Here is a 24,053-nt window from a genome sequence, read left to right as displayed (position 1 = left end):
CAGACGCGATGTGAACGGATCACATTGACACATGTATAAGGGGCTACTGTTCCAGAACATTCAGAAGCTGTTGCTGCTCTGCAAAAGCTTTGTCTGCAGAAGTATATACCCCTTGCACGTTGCAATATTGAAGGCAAATTCAATTAGGAAATTAACTTTAAGTTTCAGGTTGTGTAAGTGTGTGAGAGAAAGAGAGAGAGAAGGACCTACCAAACAACGTATTGGCATTACCCAAGCAAGCAGAAGATGGAGTCCTGAGATCAAGACCTAAATACACAGGCCATAAAAGGAGGAACAATCTTACAAAAGATATAAGGGCAGGAAATCCCACCTGACAGCAATTAATAAAACGGCATAAATCAAAAGATGACTCTTCTGTAATAATCTGGGCCTAGTTTCCCGATAACGACGTATCTTAACGGCCTACATGGATTTTGGCGACATCATAGACTCATCATTGCCGTAAGTGCGGCGTCGGGAAACCGCTCTGCAATATCCCTTTTACGACCGATTTCAAGTCCTTTTTAGTAGGGATGCACCGATGCATCGGCCGTACATCGGTATCGGCCGATGTTTGCCTCTTTTAATGTTATCGGCCTATCGGTAATAAACTTGACTTTCACCGATGGTACTGGTCGATGTTTATGGCAGGCAGTTTTTAAAGAAAAATATTTTATTATATTCGTTTTAATCTTGAATTTATATCGCATTCCCTAAGGGTTTATGCTTGTGTTTTGTAAGGCTGCATTGCAAGCATCTGTTTACAGTTGAAATGATGTCTTGATGCCTGGTGATATTATATTAAATAAAGTTTAGTTAAACTAAAGATTGTTTCATAAATCTGATTGAATTTGTGCTCATTCAAAGTTAAGAGTGATAAAGGGCTGACATAATTTAACACATTGCTTTTTAGATAATGATTTCATTATTTTCCTGGCACAAAAGGTTGAATGAATAACAACAAAAACAAAATAAACAAATATTGGTATTGGTATCGGTATCGGCTGGATTGTTGTTTTGAACATCGGTATCAGCCAAGAATTTCCATATGGTGCATCCCTACTTTTTAGCGTTCGGGAAACTGGGCCCTGAGTAATAGCTTTTTGAATCTGCATGCACACTCTTACCCAGCTTTCACATGGAATAACCACCAATATTTCCCGTTTGAACAAGTTGATGTCAATGTTTAAGTGCCTCAGCTTCTCCTCTAGTACAAGTGCCAACGCCCCAATACCGAGTTCAATAAACTGGAAAATAAAGACAACGACGATTATTGAACAATAATGATGCATATTTCTTCAGCAACCACGTACCATTTCGTGTAAATAGCCTACAATATGCAGGAATTCCACGATAAATGTAACTTCGCAAACACTAAGCACAACACTTGCAGTAAGAGTGTTCAATTGTTATAAAGAAAGGTAAACGTGACATGGGAATGACAATGCTTTTAAGTCAATTTTCTCACCCCTAACACTGCAAATGCTTGTTTCATGGCCATCTCTCTAACAACCTGTAAGCCAAAATAAAAAAAAGATATGTAATTAATCGAGTCACACGCGAAACAGCCATGGCTTTTAAAATACATAGCCTACTGTTCAAAATGACAACCTGTGGCTAGGATACCAACGGAGACATCGATGTCCGTAAGTAAGTCAACAAACAAAGTGTTGGAATCAACCTACCTTGTGTTGCACAGGCTTTTCAATCACACAGCGGTTATATAGCTACAGCATGAAGACCTCCTCTCAGAGCAACTGATTCGCCGCGGAAACAACTGTTGATGAACACGCCCAGGTGAAGTAATGTCGGATAGTGCAGAGTACAGTAGGCAGTACTGCTACCCTGCTTCTTCCCACTCTCATTACTCTTTTCTTTATGTTAAATATATTCATTATATTCGTTATTTGTTTGATATCTACAGCCAGATGCTGTTGGTTACAAAGAGGCATCTATGTGAACTATACATGCAAGTTCATTACCTTCTTGATAGAAACATTTTTTTCAGCACTAATACTTAATTCATTCCTTCCTCTTTTCTTTTCTTTTTCTTTTGCAAAAGCTGCTCTGACACCCATGACTTCTGAGAAAACCCTCCCTGTAGTGGATGGGTCATTCCTTACACTCCCATCACCTTCCCCAACTCTCATGAAGATGCAGGTTAGGGTTTCCCAGTTCTTTTTCTGGGGATCCAAAGCACTGCATGTTAGGTGTCCTATCTGTACTGCATCACTATCACTGAACCTTTATGTAAAAAAAAAAATCCAGAGATTAACTTTTCTATGCATATCAAAAGGGGTACAATAGAGAGCTTATCTCCTCCAAGTCACAAGTCATGCATCTAAACTTAAAAAACAACTGCTGAAAGTATGCAGACATACCAAATGCCATCATGTTCCTTGAAGAAGAAATTTCAAGGTATCAAACTGTGAGGATGCTAGTACCATTAAAGGGATAGTTCGGGATTTTTGACATGAATCTTTATGGCCTCCCCGATCACCAGTGTCATGCAATCACGCTGACTTACCCCCGGCAGCGTCCTGTGAGCAGACAAGTGTTCTCGTCCAATTTTGGTCAAGCAGAAAGTAGTCCGGCAGGTTTGCTAGTCCCAGCAAAATAAAACGTTTCTCTTCCCAAAACATTATGTGTTCAAAAGAGTGATATATTTGCATCCCAAAAAGATTGTAGTGGAAAAAGTCACACCTCGTTATCACTTGGCAGTCAGAGTGATTGCATGACACTGGTGATCGGGGAGGCCATACAGATTCATGTCAAAAATCCCGAACTATCCCTTTAAACAAAAGCTTATTTGACAGGCAGGTAGAAACATTCATGTTTTCTGCTGATTTTTATACTCCCTAGTTAGTGCTTTTCTTTAGTAAGTGAAATTAGTACAAACGCAAGAAAAAAAGAATTGTCATACTTACTTTTATTTTGGTACATAGCATTACTTTCAATAGTTCAGATGCTTCTGCAAATCATTCAAATAAAAACAAAGAAATAAATAAAAGCGGTGAGTCTTGTTAGCAACATGAACAGATAAGCTAGATATAGCATACACAGCTGCTTATGAATGAGCTACTGGATATAACATACGTTCTTCAGTATTGCTTTTTATGTTTAAACACCCCTACTACAAATTCAAAAAAGTGCAAATTTCAGTGACATTTCAACAAAAAGCTTGGTATCACACATGTTCTTTGGCATAAGTAAAATAGACACGTTTCAGATGAAGTCCAGAACATGCTAATGGATTCAAGAGCTATCCATTAATTTGTAGGTGCTATCAGTTTCAATATCCTTCATTTAATCTTTTCTATTTTAGGACAATTCAGTCTTTCTGAATCTACGATCAGAGATATGCTGCTTACGTATACCCTATGTCTGTATACACTAATATAAAATGTCATGGCATTACAGGCATATACTTACGATACACTGTATATCACAATACAAAATTGTGTACGATAAACTGTGCGTCACAATACACAATAATGGTTAAAATGTATTCAATAACGTTTGGCAGCCATCAGCCTTGCTTGTTTAATTTTGTAGTGATAACAATCTCAGCACATTAACATAACTAATCAGCTGTTTATATCAGTTCCGTGCCTCTATCACATGGATGGCAAATTGAGGCACAGCAGCATGACACAGGTCACTTTGCACCCTCCTCCTGGAAAATGAAAAGCATCCAACAATTATTGAGCTGCAAGCAATTGTAAAAAGTCTCTGCTAATATCAACACTAATGGAATTATGCTTTCTGGTGATGTATTTTCCATGGTGCACTTGCCACACCACAGATCACTTTGCAGGAAGTGTGCAGCAAAGTGCACTGTGCTCTGTTATTGATTACTTGCACAACATCACTGTTGGGTGGAATTTCACTCAAGTTACCTCAGGACTCCTGGGTTGCATATAAGTATATTGTATATTATAAGCTTGTCTGGCTCACTCACGTCCTGGCAGACAAGAGAGAGGCACAGGCCCACACTCAGAGAGAGAGAGAGCCTGGGCTCACTCCCAGACTGCAGCAGGCGAGATAGACGCAACAATTAACATCAGGCCAGATGAATGCAGGTTTTGAACCAACTTGGAAAAGTACAGTGTGTGTGTGTGTGTGTGTGTGTGTGTGTGTGTGTGTGTGTGTGTGTGTGTGTGTGTGTGTTTGTGTGTGTAGGTGTGCGTGTAGGTGTGTGTGTGTGTGTGTGTGTGTGTGTGTGTGTGTTCTATACCAGGCTTACCGTGCTACATGATAGCATTTCCCCAGCACGCAGAAGAATGAGACCTGAACTTAAAATCTATGAGTAAAAATGAAAATAATATACATTTAACTTTATTTTCTCTCCACAGAACCATTCTTAGCTAATGTGATCATGTTTTTTTTAGGTTTGAGGCATGCAATGTGTGATTCTTTTTGTAGAGTCTATAGACTTATAGAAAATAATAGCTTTAATCGAATGTAATAAGTCAAATTTCTTTGATGAAGTAGTTCAAATAGTTATTCCTAAATTACACTACATTTCAGTAACTTGTTACATTTAAGTAGCTTGTACTACCTATTTTGTCTCAAAAGAAACTTTTACACACCTGGTAAGTGGTAATGAAACACCAGAAAGCAGGTATACATAAATGCGAAAGTGGGGTGAGTGACAGTTGACGATATCCCTATGGCATCCTCCCAAGCTTTTTTTTTAGAAAAACATCATTGAGTGATCAGAAAAAAGGCACTATTTATTAGTATAACTAGTACAAATACATCAGCTTCCTTAACAAAATACACAATGCCCTAATGGCAGACTTACCAAAATTCAAAGTTTAGAATGTGTGCTTACAAGTTTTACATTGGAAAATGTGTGTAAGGTGACAATTCACACTCAAGTTTACCTCGGACTCCAGAGTTATGTATTAGTATCTTTATATCAAATATGCATCTCGGGCTCACTCAGGTCTTGGCAGACAAGAGAGAAGCACAGGCTCACTCTCATCTTGGAGGACGAGAGAGAAAGCCCGGGCTCACTCCCAGACTGTAGGAGACGAGAGAGAAGCCAAATTAAACACAACACCCAAGGTTTATATAGGTTGAGGTTAGTGTTTCTCTGATGCCAAAGCATTATGTCAACTGAGATCAACTGCATCAGCAAGGCAAAAAAATAAGGACTAGTAGTTCTCAGCCATCACTTACGCACACACAGAAGGCAAACTTTTAAGCACACACACAGCGTTTGAAATGTCAGCACTTAAGAATCAAAGACATACAGAATCTAAAACAGCATCATGTTTCAGCTCACAAAGGCATGATTAACAAACATACATACTTGATTAAAGTCAGATTTTCACATTTCTCTATTAATGTGCATATTAAATGTACACATATGTGCATATGAAACATACACATACAGTATGTGCATAGGAAATTTACTTCACTTTCAGTTCATTGACAAATATCACGATAAGTGCCCAAGTGGTGTGCTGATGGCCCCACTCCCCTCCTTTAGGGTGATGTAGGAGCAGTGACCTCCTCCACAGTGAGCAGAGGAACAGTACTGCTTTCGTCAGCACCGGTTTCAGTGATGACTAAACGAACGGGACCCCCCTAAAACACAGAGAGAAATATTTTCAGAAAATTTGGTCTGTCTATTGTTGGTTCCAATACCGAAGATTGTGGAGACTGGAATGATCAATCAGGAAACAGGTTTTATTCTGGCAATGATGCGCAGAGAGGAAGGTTTCACATTCACCTGTGTCTCTGATTAGACATAATCCTTAACAGAATACTGGGTGTCAACCAATACCCCTGACCTTACATGATTATGTATCAGGCAGCTACTCTGATACAGGAAATGCCACAATGTGGTTCAGAGGTCTGTATAACGGGATGGGGGCATAGATGGGGGTATAAGGAATACAATGACACTTTGATATGACCTGAGATGACAGGTGGTGAAGACACCTATGGTATCACACCTCTCTAGGACACAGTATTCCAAATGGCAGGACACTTAACCAGAGACCCTAACATTCTAAGAGGCAAAAAATACAAATGAATATGAGATTCATTGGATTATTGATTAGTGTCAATCATTAGTCTAATCTTTAATCCTGATTAGCAATTCCTTTTCTATCAATAAAATACATTTAAACGGATGATATGCATGAATTGTTTTTCTTTTTTCAGTATTACCAAAAACACCTGTAGAACTGAGATACCAGCAATGGCAACTCGTGTTTAAAAACACACACAATGTTGTCTCAGTAGCACTACAAAATCAAACTGAACTCAAAGCAGGGTATACAGTAATGGCAAACTTCAGACAGTGGTGTCATACAAGTAAAAATCTAACCAGTTGATCAGTAGAATCTTGTCTGATTGCTTTTGCAGAGAAGACAGAGATTGTGGTGGAAACACAGAACTGGAACACCGCCATGACCAACAATAATCCTTTCACTCCATTGACCACGGCCTGATTGAGAGAAACACAAGACCCTGATGTAAAAAACGATTTGGTTGTGTGTAGAAGCTGTTGCTTTGAACATTTCTGTAGGTAAGCAACTGAATTTGAAAATATACTCAACGAAACGCATGACCTACATATTCCTTTAAAAAAAAAAAAAAACATCAAAACAAAGAAAATGCAAACATAACAAGAGTGAGTACTTGTATTGTTACCATACCCATAGTACAGTGACATAAACTTGAACTTTCTTCTACCTACCTTGTATGGTTTGACAGATTCCACGCATTGCCAGTATCTATAATTCCGATCTTGCCATTCTTCCCTTTTGCATTCCTCAGGCTGTTTGGCCAGTTCAATGCAAAAGTATCCAATGCCAGCTAGTGCCACCAGAGAACTGATGATGTTCATGGCCAAAGTTCCTTTGATCTGACAATTTAGTACAGGTTAATCTTGTCATCATGTTCACATTGAAGTTTATAATTTTTGTCAGAACTCCTATCTGCAATGTATGGTTGTCTTTTTTAAGTGCAATACATTTTCAGGGACCAAAAAACTTAAAAAATATATATTCTCACCAGACAAATGCGCTTTCCTTCATGTGCTGCTGCAGATATTGATCCTGATATCATAAACTGTGAATTGCAATAAGAGCAGTTTGATGCACCACCACATTGGTATTCACAAGAATACAATTTGTATGAATTGCCAGGATGGAGCAGCTGCATCAACCATCATAAATCAGAACATCAATAAAAGTTTCCATTACTGTGTTGGAATTAAAAGGGTTTGAAGTATACATCACAGCTTGGCTTTCAATACATTAAAATATTTAGTTTGAAACTCTAAACATAATACATCTGTATGCACAAAGAATAAAAGTTCATGCATTGGTTTTTCAAAAATGTTCCACCATGTGCACTTCAGAGAAACCAGAGCTGGGGATCAAAAAACGAAATAAATCAATAACCTCTCATTATTTCAATACTTACAAATATTCCAAGACTCAGTGGGACCTCCCCAAGGAATTCAGATGAGAGGATAACAAGCACACCAAGGGCCAGAGTCATTATTCCAAGGAATATCTGCACAATCTGCACATAGAAAAACCAACGTATCAGAATCAGAACCTGGTTTATTTGTCACATCCATCATACACCCTCAGCATACATGGGAGCGCAATACCATTCTCCACAGAGCAGAATGTCACACGCTTGAAACTAGGGACGCACTTAATACAGAGACCCATTTCCAGAAGTGATGGTGCGTGTATGAGTGCAGGAAACCCCGGTAGATGAGTTCATATATTGTATATCACAGGACACTTGAGATAAAGATATGCATATCAGAATTTTAAAAATGTTGAATTGTCTTGCTACTCGTAATTGCTCTTCTAGTTGTCCTGAATACGTACTCCAAGTGGCAGGGGATAGCCTTTTTGAAAGAGACGGATCATTTCAGGCACTTTTTCATTGTACGTGGTCGGCTTTTTAGATTCTGAATTGTCAACATTGGTGATGGGGATGTCACAGTGATCCTCCAATGGAACGATCTTTGTGACAACCATATGGCCTTTGGCAGTGGACAACGTTGATGGCATTTTCACAAAAGTTCTGAAAATAGGAAAAACAAAAGAGGAAAATTAGCTTGCATTTATTGTGCAGTAGACATGACACCACATCCTCTCACAATATTCAAAGTGAAACGCTGTTTCCACAAAAGACGTAAAACTCCATAAAATCATTAATATTTAAAAATCGCAAATACGCCTTTAAGTGCACACTTCCACTCAAAAGAAGTGGTTGTTCATTTTACCCCCTCATGTTTACATAAAGTTAAGTCAAATATTTGGCATTTAAATTGGTGTTGCATGCTAACAATGAATAACTGACGACATTATAGTTAAAATATTAGATGTATAACAGCGGTCAAGCAAGGTCATTACATTTTGAATGGCATTTTCCATACATATTTATAGGCTACAAAATGTGCGATACAGATATTCATAGCACTATGTGACATGTTGGTCATGTTATGTTTATAGACTAAAGGTTTGCTATTGTGGCAGACATAGCCTACAGTTTAAAGTCCACACTGAGAGCAAAAAACGAATTATCTGTGGATCTTCCTCATAGAATAAAAGTTTTATTCAAGTTAAGACTTCCATGTCTTCCATTCCCTTATTGATTGCACGCATCCTGAATTTGTGCTGTATGCATTCGTTTTATTTCTGTCTCATTTCTGTCTGACAGGCCGAGGTTTTTGGAGCTGTGACGTTGTTACCATACGCATTTCCCTTTCGATAGTTTACTGTCATAGGATGGCCAATGATGTTTCAAGTGAAAACAAAATAATTTCTCACCTTTGGAAAACAAGCGCATGTAAATAGAAGAAGTAATTCAGATACAACGAAATCTGAGCGATTCCGAGCTGCGATTAACTTTCGGTTTTAAAACGGAAGTGACCGACCTCAATTGTTTCGTCCCCTTAGTTTTATTAACCCATTACTAAAGCTGTCATGTCCATAGACATGTATAGGTAGACACCATAGACATGTATACATGTCTATGGTAGACACCGCCTCCACTGCTTCTCGGTGAAACGCGTCGCCGCCATTTTGGGAAAGGTGCTCTCTGCCGTCAGAGGTCTGTCAGACGTGTCAAACTAGCGCAAGTTGCCAGGAGCTGCGGTTTATCTGGATAAAAATCACGATAACCTTTTACATTTCGCAACCAATTTCATGGAGTATTCAAGGGTTTATGCTCTACGTGAAGTGTGTGAAAAAGATTTGCCTCTACGTTACTTTGAATCTCGCTAGTCAAATCGCCAGTCATACATGTGCATGGGTCTATAATAAACGCTCGTGCATTTTGAAAATACTGAGAAGATCTATAAACTATCGAAAAAGTGCTTCTTTAGTTACTACGTATTGACCATCATTAAGAGAAAGAGCATACATCAAATAGTGAGAAACTGGCAGTCAGTGTGTTTTTCATAGTTTAATAGTTCCTTTTCAAGTAGCCTATGTGCATTAAGAAACCTTGAACAGTGCAATTGGCAATACACAGTTATTTCACAAATCAACATTAGGCTACAAAAAAAATCTATATATTTCTATAGCAGTAAAAATATACACATCTCAATATATACATAGCCTACACATCTCAATACCGAACCCAGCTCCGGCCACGCCCCCCCCCCCCCTTTCGACTTTCAACTCACACACCTTCGCTACAGCCTTTATAATCGCCTGGCTCAGCCACAACACCAGTTTTTTAAAACCCAATGTTTTATTGTGTATTTTAGTTAAGCACACTGTTAAAGTTTCAATTGATTGCACGCATCTATACATATATGTACAACACAATAGAGGGATCACCTAAGAAAAAACATAAAATGGGTAAGGGTAAAATTGTTCAGTTGAGAAACAACATTGTAATTGTTGGCCTTTCTAAAACATGTATCTTTAATTACAGTCCATGCTATTCCATTTATGTAAATACAGGGACAAGTATTAAGTATTTCACATGTTGTCAATAAAACTATGATGACAAATAAAAATGGAACTGTTTTTGAAATATTACACATTGCCTTTTAGACCTGCTTAAATGAAAACAATATATCTTTTTCTTAGCTTACAGTAATTATACCATTTACAACAATAGGTTCTGCGTCATTAGAATTAATCCAACTCTGCTGGTTTAGTTAATTTGAGCAGGACGTCTCCAGAAGTTTTCCCTGGCTTGTGTTTAAAGACGAACAAGGTGTAAAGGAGTTTTGCCAGGTGCTTCACACTGGGTATCTGCAACCTGGTCGAGGGGTGCAGCAAGCTGTTGGGATCTTTGGCAGACTGATGGACCATGTGCGGCATGCCATCAAACGCATCTTTCATTGGTGGCGTCCAGAGTGTGTTGTCCAACACAGAAAAACGTTCACCTGCCTTGGGTGGGGGTCCAGTGCGGGCACTCCTCAGCGAGGACCTCAGCCGCAGGGGCAGGGCAGGCTATTTGAGAGTTCTGGCACACAAAAAAGCAATAATAGTTCCTGAGTTAATCATGTTGTAACATTACGATATGATGCAAAACGTACGTCCAAACTTCATGTTAACTTACCTATTGCTGCTGGAGGTTCCTGCTGGTCGTCTGACGGCAACTCCTGCTCTAGCAGTGCACCAGAAGAGAGCGGCTGGCCAACAGATTCTTTGGGGCAGACTTCATCTCAGCAATTACAGCAGGGAGAATGACATGGTGCTAAGGTCCACCAGCCATTGGTAGTTCCACCGTGCCGCCCCGGTCATGCCCTGGGCCTGGAACAATTCAGAGGCCATCCACTTTCTTCTTGTGCAATGTTAAATTCTTAACACCTGGATGGGATGGGTAAAATAAGCAGTTGTTATTTTTATGGCACTGAAATGAACACATTTGATTAGCAGGCAGGCAGGCAGGCAGGCAGGCAGGCAGGCAGGCAGGCAGGCAGGCACGGACACACATAGACACACGCACGCATGTTGTAACATTACGATATGAGGCACAAATGTTCGTCCAAAACTTTATGTTTACTTGCCAATTCCTGCTGGAGATTCCTGGTGGTCGTCTGGCGGCATCTCCTGCTTAAGCAGGGCACCAGCAGAGAGGGACTTGCCAACGGATTCTTGGAGGCAGACTTCAACAGACAGCCATTACAGCTGGATCAAACACAGTAGGGGGGATGTCACCTGGCTGCTTAAGGTCCACCAGCCGTTGACACACACACTCCCTCCCCAACCCTGGCTAGGACTGCCACACACTCTCCTCCAGCCACTGCACATTTGCTTAATCCCTTCTTCACACCACAGGCTCGAGGGCAACCCACACCACCACAGGTTGTCTACTTCAAGGGCACTGAAAATATCCATGGGGGACACACCTTTGTTTGGACACTGGCTCTTTAAGTGCTTCTCATTCACATGCATTGACAAGTCTCACAACTTACAAACTGTGTCCTATAGAGATGACTGTTTGCATAAACAGGTAATGGCTCAACTTTAGAGCAACAGTACACACTCCGGTAAATTACGTCACCTTTATTCAGAATGAGTTAGAGACCTTGCCTAAACATGAGGTGGTGATAAATACATGAATGCAAAAGCCAAATACAGTAGCTACATTTCTGTTTCAAAGACTGTAGATTTACTCAAATAATAAATTGCTTGACATTGCAAGTTTACCAAAACAAATTGCTTCCCTTACTGTGAAGAACCACCTCAGTCCTGATGTGAGGCATGATGACACTAAGTAATGCTGTCGATCATTTAACTCACTGTCAGGATATGTAGACATGATCACATCACCATGCTCAGTTTTGATTTAAATGGGACAGGATGCTGATGTACCCTTGTCTGTCAGCCTCTTGAATTTTCTTCTTCTTTAGTTGAGGGCCTCTTCAAGATCCTGTACTTGTAGATAATGTTAACAAATGGTTATATACAATTGCAATTTTCACATCACTGTGCGGTGTTATCAAGCAGATGTTTTAAATATATAAAGTGTCCCGTCTACTTCCAAAATGTCTTGCTACCAGAATTTCACCTTAAATGAACACTAAAAGATAACTGCATGCCAGAGTATAAATCGTGTGTAGTAGCCCAGAAATACCAAGATGGAAAAAAAGTTATTTTACTTTCCATTAACTTGTCCTGAAGATGCAGAGGTCGTCGAAGTGTCTAGGTGGGCAGGTGTCTGATTGGCTAATTATTGATGGCTCGTGAACTCTGCAGGCACACTTGGAAGAAAATAGCTTTCTGATTGGCCCATTCTTGGTCATTTTCGGTAGCGGAAGGATACGTGATTGAATGTAATTACCAAGATTGTCATAGTTGAGTGATAGCCTAGTGCTCGACGTTGTTATTTTTGTACATTTGCATTGTAACAAAATCATTTGGATCGAGCGGGTCAGTACACAGCGTTATGGAATACCAAGAAGACGCAGGCACCATTTCCATGGAGTTTATGATATACTTCTCGAAGAGGTGCCAGATGTAAAACTTTATTTTGGAGACTGGACACTGATTAGACTCGTCAGCTCCTTTCTAGCTGGACAGGTGAGGCCTTTATTCTTGTGGGTGTTTTAGAAGGAGAGTGTGAGTTAAGCCTATAAGTGTTCTTGAAGGAGAGTTGGAAATAGGCCTCATTAGATGGAGTCACACATGCACAGACTGATGTTACAAGTATCCTCTTAATACTTAGCCTGCGTAAAGTGTTGCTAATGAAGCTTATATATATGTTACAATTTGTTTAAAGTGCAGGTTTGCTTTATTTTGTATTGCTCTATTCAATTGTTATGTGTGATTTGGATTCTTACTTTCACTTTTGCGACTGGAAAGAAAGTTATGTGCACGATGTCGATCTTAAATCTAAAGGCCTTATATTGGCTGCTTGTTTCTCCTCCCTCTTACAATTCCCATTCTCATGTCGGGCCTTAAAAAGCTCTGATTAAGTATCGGGCATGTGACGGGGAGAGGTGCTAATCAGTGGTCTCTGGTATAGGCTATAATTATTTTCAAATCTTCTCAGGTCGACATTTCTTTATTGTATGTTAAATTCTAATATTTTGATTTCCATGAGCTGTGAGCCATAATGATTCTAGAATATATGAGGGTGTAACTTTGGTGTGCACTTCATCCTCGTCGCAGGCTGGAACCATTGTTTGGAATTGGATGCGAGGGTTCATCGGAAGGTTTAAGAGCTGCACCAAACACGAGGCTTTTCCCGTTGTAGTCATTTAGAAATGCCAAATCATCTTTCAGAATACAAACTTGCGTCTGTTTATTCACTATTTACACAACTTGAACGTTTTTCATAAGTATGATCGTTAGAAGCGTCCCAATCTTTCACAGGCTCGCCTATCAAAACAGTTGCTGGACTTCTGAATGTACACAATATACTATACTGCTAGTTCGACAGCTATTTGATCCTCCTGAGGACGTTTAAATACATAATTAAGGGTAGTTCTCTGGTATGCAAATTTAGGTGTACTGGTGTACATAAAAGTAAGTTTCCTTACTTGTATGGTTTTGGGCTATCGACTCCTTTATTAAGAAGATTAAATGTATTGCTTTGTGTATAGCGTCATGACTGATGATAGGCCTACATCATGGGACATTCTTAGAATTTGTGGTCTTTTTTTATGTGTTATTCCCAGCACAATATGATTGATGTATGGTCTAGCTGGCATTCAATATCCATTAGGTGCTTGTGAATATACGTACAACGAAACACTTAAAACGGTGATAGTCACAGTAGTGTGTATTCGATGCACTTATTTCATGCCTACATGTTGAGATTTTGGGCCCAAATGAGTGTGTCAACAACTGAAAGTTTCACGTATCACAGATTCAGTAAGATAAGGTGGGCACTAGACAATGTTAGAGACTTGACTCATAGGGCTCATTCCCTAGCCTGACGATGTCATACTCATAATTCTAGTCAGAATATGAGTCTGAGATCGGACAACTGGGCTGTGATTATGGGGCGTGTTTCAACGAACCAGGAAAGAAAATTCCTCTTCGCTGAATTGGATACCTAGAACCAATCAGCGCAACGTAGTATTACCATCTGACAGCTTAAACTTTTACCTGCTCCCGTAGGAAGGACGGCAAAAACATCTTTTCAATCGACAAATGCCTTGATCGCGTTTCTCTGTTCCTCTTTCAAAATGAATGCGCTGTCAATATCTGCTGAGATATGCCTGCTCACGTTACTTAATTAGCACTCAAGGCTAGAATCTACCATTAGTTTCAACGATTATTTTGGCCAACGCGTTAGCATAACCGATCAATAATGGTCTAGAGTGCTTTAGTTAGGACCTAAAATCCTCGGCAACACTCGTTTTGCGTATACACAACTAACCGAGTCAATGTAGACATAAAAAAGTCGTGTAGATAGCTTAAATCATATAAAATATGTCCCACTAAGCTCCCGAGACGGCGCCATCTTTGTTCGATGTATATTCCGGTATATTCTATCTATATCTGTCCATCAACGTATAAAGCCCGCCCTTACAATTTGATTGGTTTAGATTGCGTTTCAACCTTTTTGAAACGTTAAATCTCTCCCAACTAACTCGATTCCAGACTGAATCTCCCAGCCCAAAAATGTTGTGGGCGGAGTTCAGGCTGGTATCCAGGCTACTCATTCCCAGCACTGGTTATATTGAAATGCTGAAACATTTCAGTTATGCTCAAAAAGCTTCATTAATCAATGTGATATGATATGGATATGGACATGAACATCATGCAGTTGTTTACCAAACATTTCAGACCATACATTAAATGTATTATTATTATTATTATAGGATATTTTTTTTGTATTAAAGGAGCAGCCATTCTAATCCAAAATATTTCTTGTCATTTGGCAAACTTTTCCTCACGGTCCTCTAGGTGTTTTGTTGTTTGTGTGCACTCAAAATAAAACACCTCTTGTGTTGCTCCACAGTCCTGGAATCACACCGTAAATCTCAGAACGGCACGTATGGGTGCTAGTAATTTAAGTGGCTGTTGAGCGCAAATCTCAACAGCCTTTCGCCAGAATCACAGACTGCACTTTAAACTAAAACCCAGCAGGTCCCTGTGCCTTGTCACTGCAATGTGGAGCAAACATTGCTCTGGTTAATATGCTAATATTGCAGTGCATGTTTCAAAAAGGATATGATATGCTGTACCTATCCTGTTTCTCAACATACAGTAGGAATCCCGACTCAACTGATTCAAAGTTTTGTTTGCGGGTGTCAATTGCTTTAGGGAAACAAGACTGCCATCAATTGTTCATGCGTATTGACTTGTTATTGTGCTTGAGTGTGATTGTGCAATTTAATTGTTTTTTTAATTTTAATGCAATTCAAGATGCATTTAAAACATTTACATTTTTTTGTATTGCACAAGGAGCCACTTGACTAGTTTATTACTTTGCAGATAGATGTTAGGTATGCCAACGGTGAAAATCCAACAAGTGCTGTATTTACACAGCAATGCCACTTTTATCCACTGGGGGGAGTGATCCCTATTTATATATTCAATTAAATGTTAAACCTGAAACCATAGCCATTTGTAACAGCTTCTATATAATGTTAGTGTTAAACAGCCTTAAATCCAGAGACATAACCGTTAACTTCCCTAGTAATTGGATTCATATTCATAGTTTCTTCATACGCGTATGTGATTGGTCGAGGGGTTGTCTCATGTAACGTCTCATTCATAACATTTGCTCTAAATGCCGAAACATGAAATGTTGTAGGGGATTTTCAAACTCTATAGGTTCTGGAATGTGAAGGAACATATCTTCCGTCTTCGTTGGCCAGAAAAATATGTAAGTTATTAAGAATACTCTGATCGTGAAGATTAAGACGGCGAATCAGGTCCCTCACTTTTCGGTGCGTTCGACATCGTTTCTCGGCCTTTTGGCTAAGATAGTGATCGCTCCCTGGTGCGGCGTGATCTCTGTCTTTGTGGCTGAGATCGTCAGCACCTGGGAGGAGATTGCATCGGTCCGGCTTCTGGAGGTGGAGTCTTGCCCGTAGGCTTTTGGCCCCGTTTCCAGGATTTCAGTGGTTCCCTCTTCTCCTCAGGATTTTCGTTCGAGCTAGCCAAGGAGAAGAGAAACCACATCTAAGGTAAGGTGCAATTTCATTTATCACTGTTGGGTTTTAGTGTTTTTTTAAAGCGTTTTAGTATTTATTGTATTTATTGTTTTAGCTATTTATTTGTGCTAGTTTTTAGAGTTTTAGCAGTAGCACAGCTGCTGGTGTCTCCACCATGCCGGCTGCCCGTGCCGGCATGCGGAGGCACCACAGCGTGCGGTTTTTATTTACTGAGGTGAGGGGAGTGATTCTCGAGTTGTCCCGGTTGGACTTCTCGAGGTCACTTCTCCAAAAAACCCTCAGTTTTAGCCCCTCTGACCTGAATTGTATTGTAGCTCTGCCCCAGAAAAAGGGGTTTGATGTCAGTTTCAGCACAGCTTCCATGCTAGCAGACTTCTGGCTAAGATACGAACTAAAAAAGGCCCAGTTCGCCATGTTTAAGGTGGAGAAACTGATGGACAACTCCCTGAAGTGGGTTATTGTCCGGATGTTCAATGAAACCGTACGTGGCGAAGACATTGTAGTATGGCTGGGTAAATTTTGCACGGTACGGGGCCAACCTATGAAGGAGGTGGATGAGGACGGCATCTGGAACTGCGCTTGGAAAGTTCACATAAAACTATGGGAAGATCCAAGCGGGCTCCAGGGCCTAAGACATGTACCTTCCATGATAGTGTTAGGTGAAAACCGTGGTTACATTTACTACCAGGGAATGCCCAAACTTTGCCGCAGGTGTGGTAAAGCTGGGCACCTGGTAGAGGCATGTAAGGAAGTTGTATGCGGGAAGTGCAGAGAAATTGGGCATTTGTTTGAAAATTGTCCCAATGGCAGAAAGTGCAATCTCTGTAATGACTCAAACCATCTTTTCAGAGATTGCCCGAAATCTTTTGCCAACATAGCAAAAATGGGCCCCAAAATGGCCGCCCCGCCGCATGGCAAACAAACGAAAGAGAAAGAACCGGAAAGGGAGAAGGAGGCGGACCCTGGGGAAATGGCGGGAGATTCCCGCCCACCCCCAGGGCGGGGCCAGGAAGCGGAGGGCGGAGTTTTGGAGGCGGTACTGGTGTGCGAAACTGACATGGGGGCGGAGCTACAGAAAGAGGGAGGAGGGGAGGAGGCCGCGCCCTCCGAGACACAGGAGATATTGAGTGAGGAAGATAATTCCGCACTCCTAACTGTCTCGGATGCGAGTGTGGCCTCCAGCGAGAGTAGAGTTGTTTGCTCACTCCCGAGTGCACAGGTTCATAAAAGACCTAGAGAGTCTCCTCTGTCAGAGATGCCAGTGGAGAAGCGGTTGATACAGCGTCCAAGTAGTTCCGATTCGGAAGACTTGAACCGTCTGTTCGACGCTGATGCTCTCCATGAGGGACACCTTTTACCTGATGCACTACAAACATCTTCGCCGAGGGCTCTGCAAGAGTTTCCCTCTGTGGAGCCTGAGGCGGGAGACACCAGTGAACCTCCAGACCCTATACTAATGGGGATCAAGGAGGAGCTGGTGTCACAAGAGATCGACCCCTGATCTCTATATGATTTTAATATATGTGCCTTTTAAGAAGCCTTTTTTAAGGGGGTCATTGGAGGTGGAGGGTGAGTATGGGGGTAAGGTTTTAACTTCAATTTTATTTATAGGATTGAATGTTTTAACTTTTCCTTCACTCTACCCTGCTTTTAACCCCCACAAGAGTTTGTTTTTTAGGCTTGGAGAGGGCGGTGGTTTTATCGCAGTGGGGGTCCGATCGGGAGAGGCTGGGAAAAAAGAACCGTCCAGCTGGAAGGGCCTCCCAGACCCCCCACTTGTTTTTAGGACACTGCCTTCCACACAAATGGCACTGTTTTTAAAAAAATATTGAAATGTTTTTTCCCCTTGTGCAGGACCAGGAGAAGGGGAGCCCCGTTATGGCCCACCCCGCACTCCAGAAAACACAGAGGGAACTGTCGTGGAGGGCGGCCCATGAGGCCCTACCGGTCAGGGCCGTGATGCATCCCCGGGGCACGGCAAAGAGCCCCATCTGCCCACGGTCCGGGGGCGGTAGACCGGAGACCGTGAGGCATGTGCTCCGGGTGAGCAGTGTGGCAGGGGACCCGTGGACCACGACCGGCCCCCTGACAAGTCCGAGCCTGCCGGCGGGGGAGGTCCGCCCCCTGGAGTACCGGGTAGCGGTACATGGGGTGGGTCAGAGGCTGGAGAGTCCTCCAGCCGCCGACTTTACTGCGCTCTGGCTCACCCTAAACAGGGTGAAGGCCGCCTTGCGGACCTCCAGGAACCTGCCGGTGGGGAAGCATGTGACGGCGCCCCTCCACGCGCTCGGCGGCTGGGGCCATCAGGAAACATCTGCGCTGCAGGAGGCGCCGCACATCGCCAATCGGAGGGGGTCGGGGTCACACGCAGGAGGGTCCCGGCCACCACGGGTACCTGATCCCCGCCGACGCCCCCCCGCAAAGAGACAACACAAAGAGGGATGGAGCAGCGGGCGTAGGGTGAGGGTCTCCGCTGGACCGTCTGAAGCGGCAACCTTGCTGTGTGATGGAGGGTGGGGTGGAGCCAGCCTGGAGGTGGCTCACCCTGGTCCTGCATGAGGAGATTTTAATGTTTCATGAATGTATTTATTGTTTTTTATTGATTGGTCATCCTGTTTTTTACCTGCTCAATGTTTTGGACTCTTTTTACCATATGGACTCTTTTTACAAAAGAACACACACACACACCCTTTTGTTTTAAAAAATGTATTTATTCAGAAAAAGTATGACATGTAAAATAGTGTGAAAACCAATTTGTGAAAAGTGTTTAAGATGTAAAAATGTAAAAAAAAAAAAAAAAAAATGCAGATGAAACGAAATGAAATGTGAAAGAAAATGAAATGAAATGTAAAGTGCTATGACCGAATAGTAACAATAAAATTTTTCGAAAGAAAAAAATCTGTTCTTATCAGTTTAATATCTGATACGTCCCCTACCCGGGGACCATATATTAAATTGATTTTTGGAACTGGGAGATGGAATAGGGGCTTGCTCCGTCCACTCCACGCATCGACCTGGTATTGCAGTACCTCCAGGAACGGTGCACTCCCACTTAGGGAGAACATTCATGTGAAAAGGAAGTGTTTCGATTAGAAGGCATGAGGGGATTGAATACGGTATGGTTCGAAACAGCGTACATGTAGATTTACACTGTAATTATCCTGCTGAACTCTTACGTAACGCGTTTCTTCTTTTTCTACTTGGAGTAAAATTCACAACTTTTTCCAGTTTACGGAAAGTACAAAACTCGTCAGACTACATACCGTAACTATGTACTCAATCACAACAGACGGCAAGTATCTCATTATAAACATAGCACAAAAAGTAAGGACATTTGTGTTTGGTAGATTATTTCCTTATTGTAACAAGGCTTCTTGGCAAAACCTCTTATACTGTTGGAAAGCCTGTTTATTTCCCTTTTAAATGGTGCCACATTCACATAGATTCTAGAATACAATACCAATACATACAATACCAGGTGTCTGCATTATCTCACCCCAACCACACTACTGCAGATGCTCTCCCAGCTCTCAAGGAAGCGTGAGAGAGAATATCCTACTGTGTTTTTATTTTATTTTATTTTTTTTATTTTTAATTTCATTAATAATTTGGCGATGGGTGCCCTTTTTTTGGTTTGAGCACCTGCCCGCCAAAATGTCTTTTGCACGTGCCTGCTGACATGCATGTAAAATCTTTTCTCATGCATGACTGTCTAATTATTTAAACATAAATGTCATCATACTGATGGTAGTTAACCCCTTGTGGGCACAGACAAAGGAATAGGACTTGTTTGGCTGTAGCAATATTGCGTAGACTAAACAATTATGTTTTTCCGATCCATTTTATATGTGATTCTAAGCCACCAACTATTCTATCTATTATACTTGTGTTGGATGTCTATGAGGCGCCATCAAGTGTGAGACGATGGCTGGATGGTGTAATTTTCAGATGTTTGGGGCCTACAATTTTAACCTGAAGGACACAGTGCTAAATTCTATAATGATACTCTGGTGATAGACGGATAAATTAATTTCTTTGTGAGCACCATCTGCACTCCCCCCAACCAGGTCCAGTTCACCAGTACCCCCCGGCTGGCAGCACCATGGGCCAGGCACAGGTTAAGAGGAAGGTATCTTCTGCAGTCCCACCAGTGGCTGTGAGCTCGTGCCCCCAGCTAGAACTCTTCCCTTCTCCACCCTCGGGCCCTCAGCTGTTCATGCTGGGTCCAGTGACCTCACAGGGGCCTGTGCTGGGTGCTGCTCCACAGGCTCTGGGTGCCAGCCTCTCCTCTGCCGCTCCTGCTCCAGTCCGAAAACGGACCTGCAGTGTTCTGCGCAACACGTGCAAGAAATGCGCGCAGTTTAGGACAGCGAGGCTGGACACAATTGTTCCCCCCCTCCCAGGTAATACAACCTTCTATTCACAAAACACAAAAGAACAAAGGAGAAATATACAGTTTTGTTGTAAACAAACTTTTATTTGCAATAACATATTAAACAACAACAACAACAACTATAGCATAATATATATATATAATATATATCATAAAACATATACAGAAAGTGTAAAACTGGGAGGGGAAGGGGTTGAGGGCCACGTAGCCTCTCTAAGTGCCCCTCAACCCCTTCTCCTCCCAGTTTCACACTTTCTGTAGGTTTTGTGGGTATATTATTAAATTACAGTACTGTGCAAAAGTTTTAGGCAGGTGTGAAAAAATGCTGTAAACTAAGAATGCTTTCAAAAATGGAAGTGTTATCTGTTTATTTTCATCAATTCTTCATAAATTAACAAAATGCAGTGAAGGAACAGAAGAAAATTCTAAATTAAATCAATATTTGGTGTGACCACCCTTTGCCTTCAAAATAGCATCAATTCTTCCAGATACACTTGCGCACAGTTTTTGAAGGAACTCGGCTGGTAAATTGTTCCAAACATCTTGGAGAACTAACCACAGATCTTCTGTGGATGTAGGCTTCCTAAAATTCTTCTGTCTCTTCATGTAAACCCAGACAGACTCGATGATGTAGAGATCAGGGGCCGTATTCACAAAGCCTTTTATCTTACCACTAGGAGTGCTCCTAACTCGCGCTAAAACCTTTTACGTAGGAGTAATTTCTTAAAAGTGATTCACAACGGCTCTGAGACCTACTCATACTAAGGATAATACCAACTCCTAAGCTTAAGATAAAAACTCCGTTGCTATGGATGACGTCGCTTCTCATGCACGAGTTTAGAAGGGGTGAGGACGGTGATTGGTTGTTGACAGGCTCTCTCATTAAAAACTCATTCGTGACGTCTCTCTAACAATCCCACTATATCGACTGAAAATAAGAGAATAACCTAGGCTTCAAATTAAGTCATATTAAATAGTTATGGACAGTGCAGTTAGCAGAATGCACACGCATAATGACAAGTTTGTGCATCCAACGGGAATGACACTTTGCACGTTAAGAGAAATATAAAGCGATCAATATAAAATATGGCAATTGCATGTAATCAAGGCAGTAATAATTAAAGCACCCAGCAAACTGTAAGGCTATTATATGTCCAGCCCTTGACCACTTCAAATATCAGCACATGCGGCCCTTTAAGCCCTCCAATCTTAATTGATCAAAGCGAAACGAACGTGAAACGTATAGGCTAAGCGAAAGCCTACTGGTCCCAGGACCAATAGCCACTGTCACCCCAGCGGCATCCAGCTGGTAAGTTCTCAAAAACCTGCTGCAGACCGCTCTGCGTTGAAATGCACAAGTCATCGGTACATCCAACTGTTGGATGATGTGGGGTCTACAGTGCGTTGATAGTTTGATGAATTAAACGGCTGAATGATGATCCCCAGTGTCGTCATTTGCGTTTTCCGCGAAGCCAAATAGCCTATCTTTATGTTTCCAAACATTTCACTTCGGGACACATCGTTGTTTAAAGGCGTCATTGCATCCCGCGCTAATTCTACGACAATATTAATACCTTCACGGTTTAAGCAATGTCTTTTATCAATTCCAAGTCGGCTGCAGCCATCTTACGATTTTTTGTGAATAGGTCTTAGTGACTTAGGAGTCCTCATGAGGAGTTTTAAGCTGTCCTAGACTTAGGTGCTACTTTTAGGGATAAAATATTTTGTGAATTGCTCTTAGTAAAAAAAATTAGGAGTCCTACATTTAAGACTGACACGCCCATTATTTTTAGGAGTTTCTCCTAAATTCGCCACTTATGAGCTACTTTTAGCCCTAAGATTCTTTGTGAATACGGCCCCAGGTCTCTGTGGGGGTCATACCATCACTTGCAGGACTCTCTGTTCTTCTTTAAGCTGAAGATAGTTGTTAATGACATTGGCTGTATGTTTGGGGTTATGTTCCTGCTGCAGAATACATTTGGTGCCAATCATACGCCTCCCTGATGGTATTGCATGATGGATTAGTATCTGCCTGTATTCCTCAGCATTGAGGACACCATTCATCCTGACCAAGGGCCGTATTCACAAAGCCTTTTATCTTACCACTAGGAGTGCTCCTAACTCGCGCTAAAACCTTTTACGTAGGAGTAATTTCTTAAAAGTGATTCACAACGGCTCTGAGACCTACTCATACTAAGGATAATACCAACTCCTAAGCTTAAGATAAAACCACCGTTGCTATGGATGACGTCGACTCTCATGCACGAGTTTAGAAGGGGTGAGGACGGTGATTGGTTGTTGACAGGCTCTCTCATTAAAAACTCATTCGTGACGTCCCTCTAACAATCCCACTATATCAACTGAAAATAAGAGAATAACCTAGGCTTCACATTAAGTCATATTAAATAGTTATGGACAGTGCAGTTAGCAGAATGCACACGCATGATGACAAGTTTGTGCATCCAACGGGAATGACACTTTGCACGTTAAGAGAAATAAAAAACGATCAATATAAAATATGGCAATTGCATGTAATCAAGGCAGTAATAATTAAAGCACCCAGTAAACTGTTAGGCTATTATATTCCCAGCCCTTGACCACTTCAAATATCAGCACATGCGGCCCTTCAAGCGAAACGAACGTGAAACGTATAGCGAAAGCCTACTGGTCCCAGGACCAATAGCCACTGTCACCCCAGCGGCATCCAGCTGGTAAGTTCTTAAAAAACTGCTGCAGACCGCTCTCCGTTGAAATGCACGAGTCGAAAACGTCCTCATCTTTTGATGGGGCAATTATTGTAATGTGTGGACATTCACTGGACATTCCTGCGATCGCCATGGAATTTACTTTGATCTTGTGTAATTGGCGATTGTCCAAAGGGCAAAGGCAACTGGATAAACTGTTGGATGATGTGGGGTCTACAGTGCGTTGATAGTTTGATGAATTAAACGGCTGACTGATTCCCAGTGTCGTCATTTGCGTTTTCCGCGAAGCCAAATAGGCTATATTTATGTTTCCAAACATTTCACTTCGGGACACAAAGTTGTTTAAAGGCGTCATTGCATCCCGCGCTAATTCTACGACAATATTAATACCTTCACGGTTTAAGCAATGTCTTTTATCAATTCCAAGTCGGCTGCAGCCATCTTACGATTTTTTGTGAATAGGTCTTAGTGACTTAGGAGTCCTCATGAGGAGTTTTAAGCTGTCCTAGACTTAGGTGCTACTTTTAGGGATAAAATATTTTGTGAATTGCTCTTAGTAAAAAAAATTAGGAGTCCTACATTTAAGACTGACACGCCCATTATTTTTAGGAGTTTCTCCTAAATTCGCCACTTATGACCTACTTTTAGCCCTAAGATTCTTTGTGAATACGGCCCCAGATCTCCAACTCCACATGCAGAAATGCAGCCCCAAACTGGAAAGGAACCTCTACCATGCTTCACTGTTGCCTGCAGACTCTCATTATTGTACCTCTCTCCAGCCCTTCGGCGAACAAACTGCCTTCTTCTACAGCCAAATATTTCTAATTTTGACTCATCAGTCCAGAGCACCTTCTGCCATGATTCT

At 41.4% G+C, this 24,053-nt stretch overlaps 1 protein-coding gene across 1 annotated transcript; it reads right to left on the bottom strand.

The window, feature by feature from the left end:
• Positions 1-4,763: 4,763 nt before the first annotated feature.
• Positions 4,764-8,904, bottom strand: LOC308380265 (membrane-spanning 4-domains subfamily A member 4A). The gene is made up of 7 exons (XM_080857548.1): positions 8,820-8,904; positions 7,872-8,070; positions 7,450-7,551; positions 7,036-7,092; positions 6,719-6,886; positions 6,347-6,466; positions 4,764-5,598 (listed from the first exon to the last, which is right to left on the bottom strand). The coding sequence occupies exons 2-7, from the start codon at positions 8,055-8,057 to the stop codon at positions 5,497-5,499; spliced, it is 735 nt and encodes a 244-aa protein (XP_080713674.1). The 5' UTR covers positions 8,058-8,070; positions 8,820-8,904; the 3' UTR covers positions 4,764-5,496.
• Positions 8,905-24,053: the final 15,149 nt, after the last annotated feature.

Source organism: Sprattus sprattus, assembly GCF_963457725.1.
Source record: "Sprattus sprattus genome assembly, chromosome: 19".
NCBI lineage: Eukaryota > Metazoa > Chordata > Actinopteri > Clupeiformes > Clupeidae > Sprattus > Sprattus sprattus.
The sequence above is the reverse complement of the archived record's forward strand: the minus strand, read 5'-3'. Positions and strand labels throughout refer to the sequence as shown.

Bases quoted from the DNA above. Each gene is read 5' to 3' on its own strand.
- LOC308380265 (XM_080857548.1), bottom strand. From the start codon at position 8,057: ATGCCATCAACGTTGTCCACTGCCAAAGGCCATATGGTTGTCACAAAG. The intron at 7,552-7,871 runs GTACGTATTCAG...TTCTATGTGCAG, and splicing joins GCTATCCCCTGCCACTTGGA to ATTGTGCAGATATTCCTTGG. The intron at 7,093-7,449 runs GTAAGTATTGAA...TGCAATTCACAG, and splicing joins CACTGAGTCTTGGAATATTT to TTTATGATATCAGGATCAAT.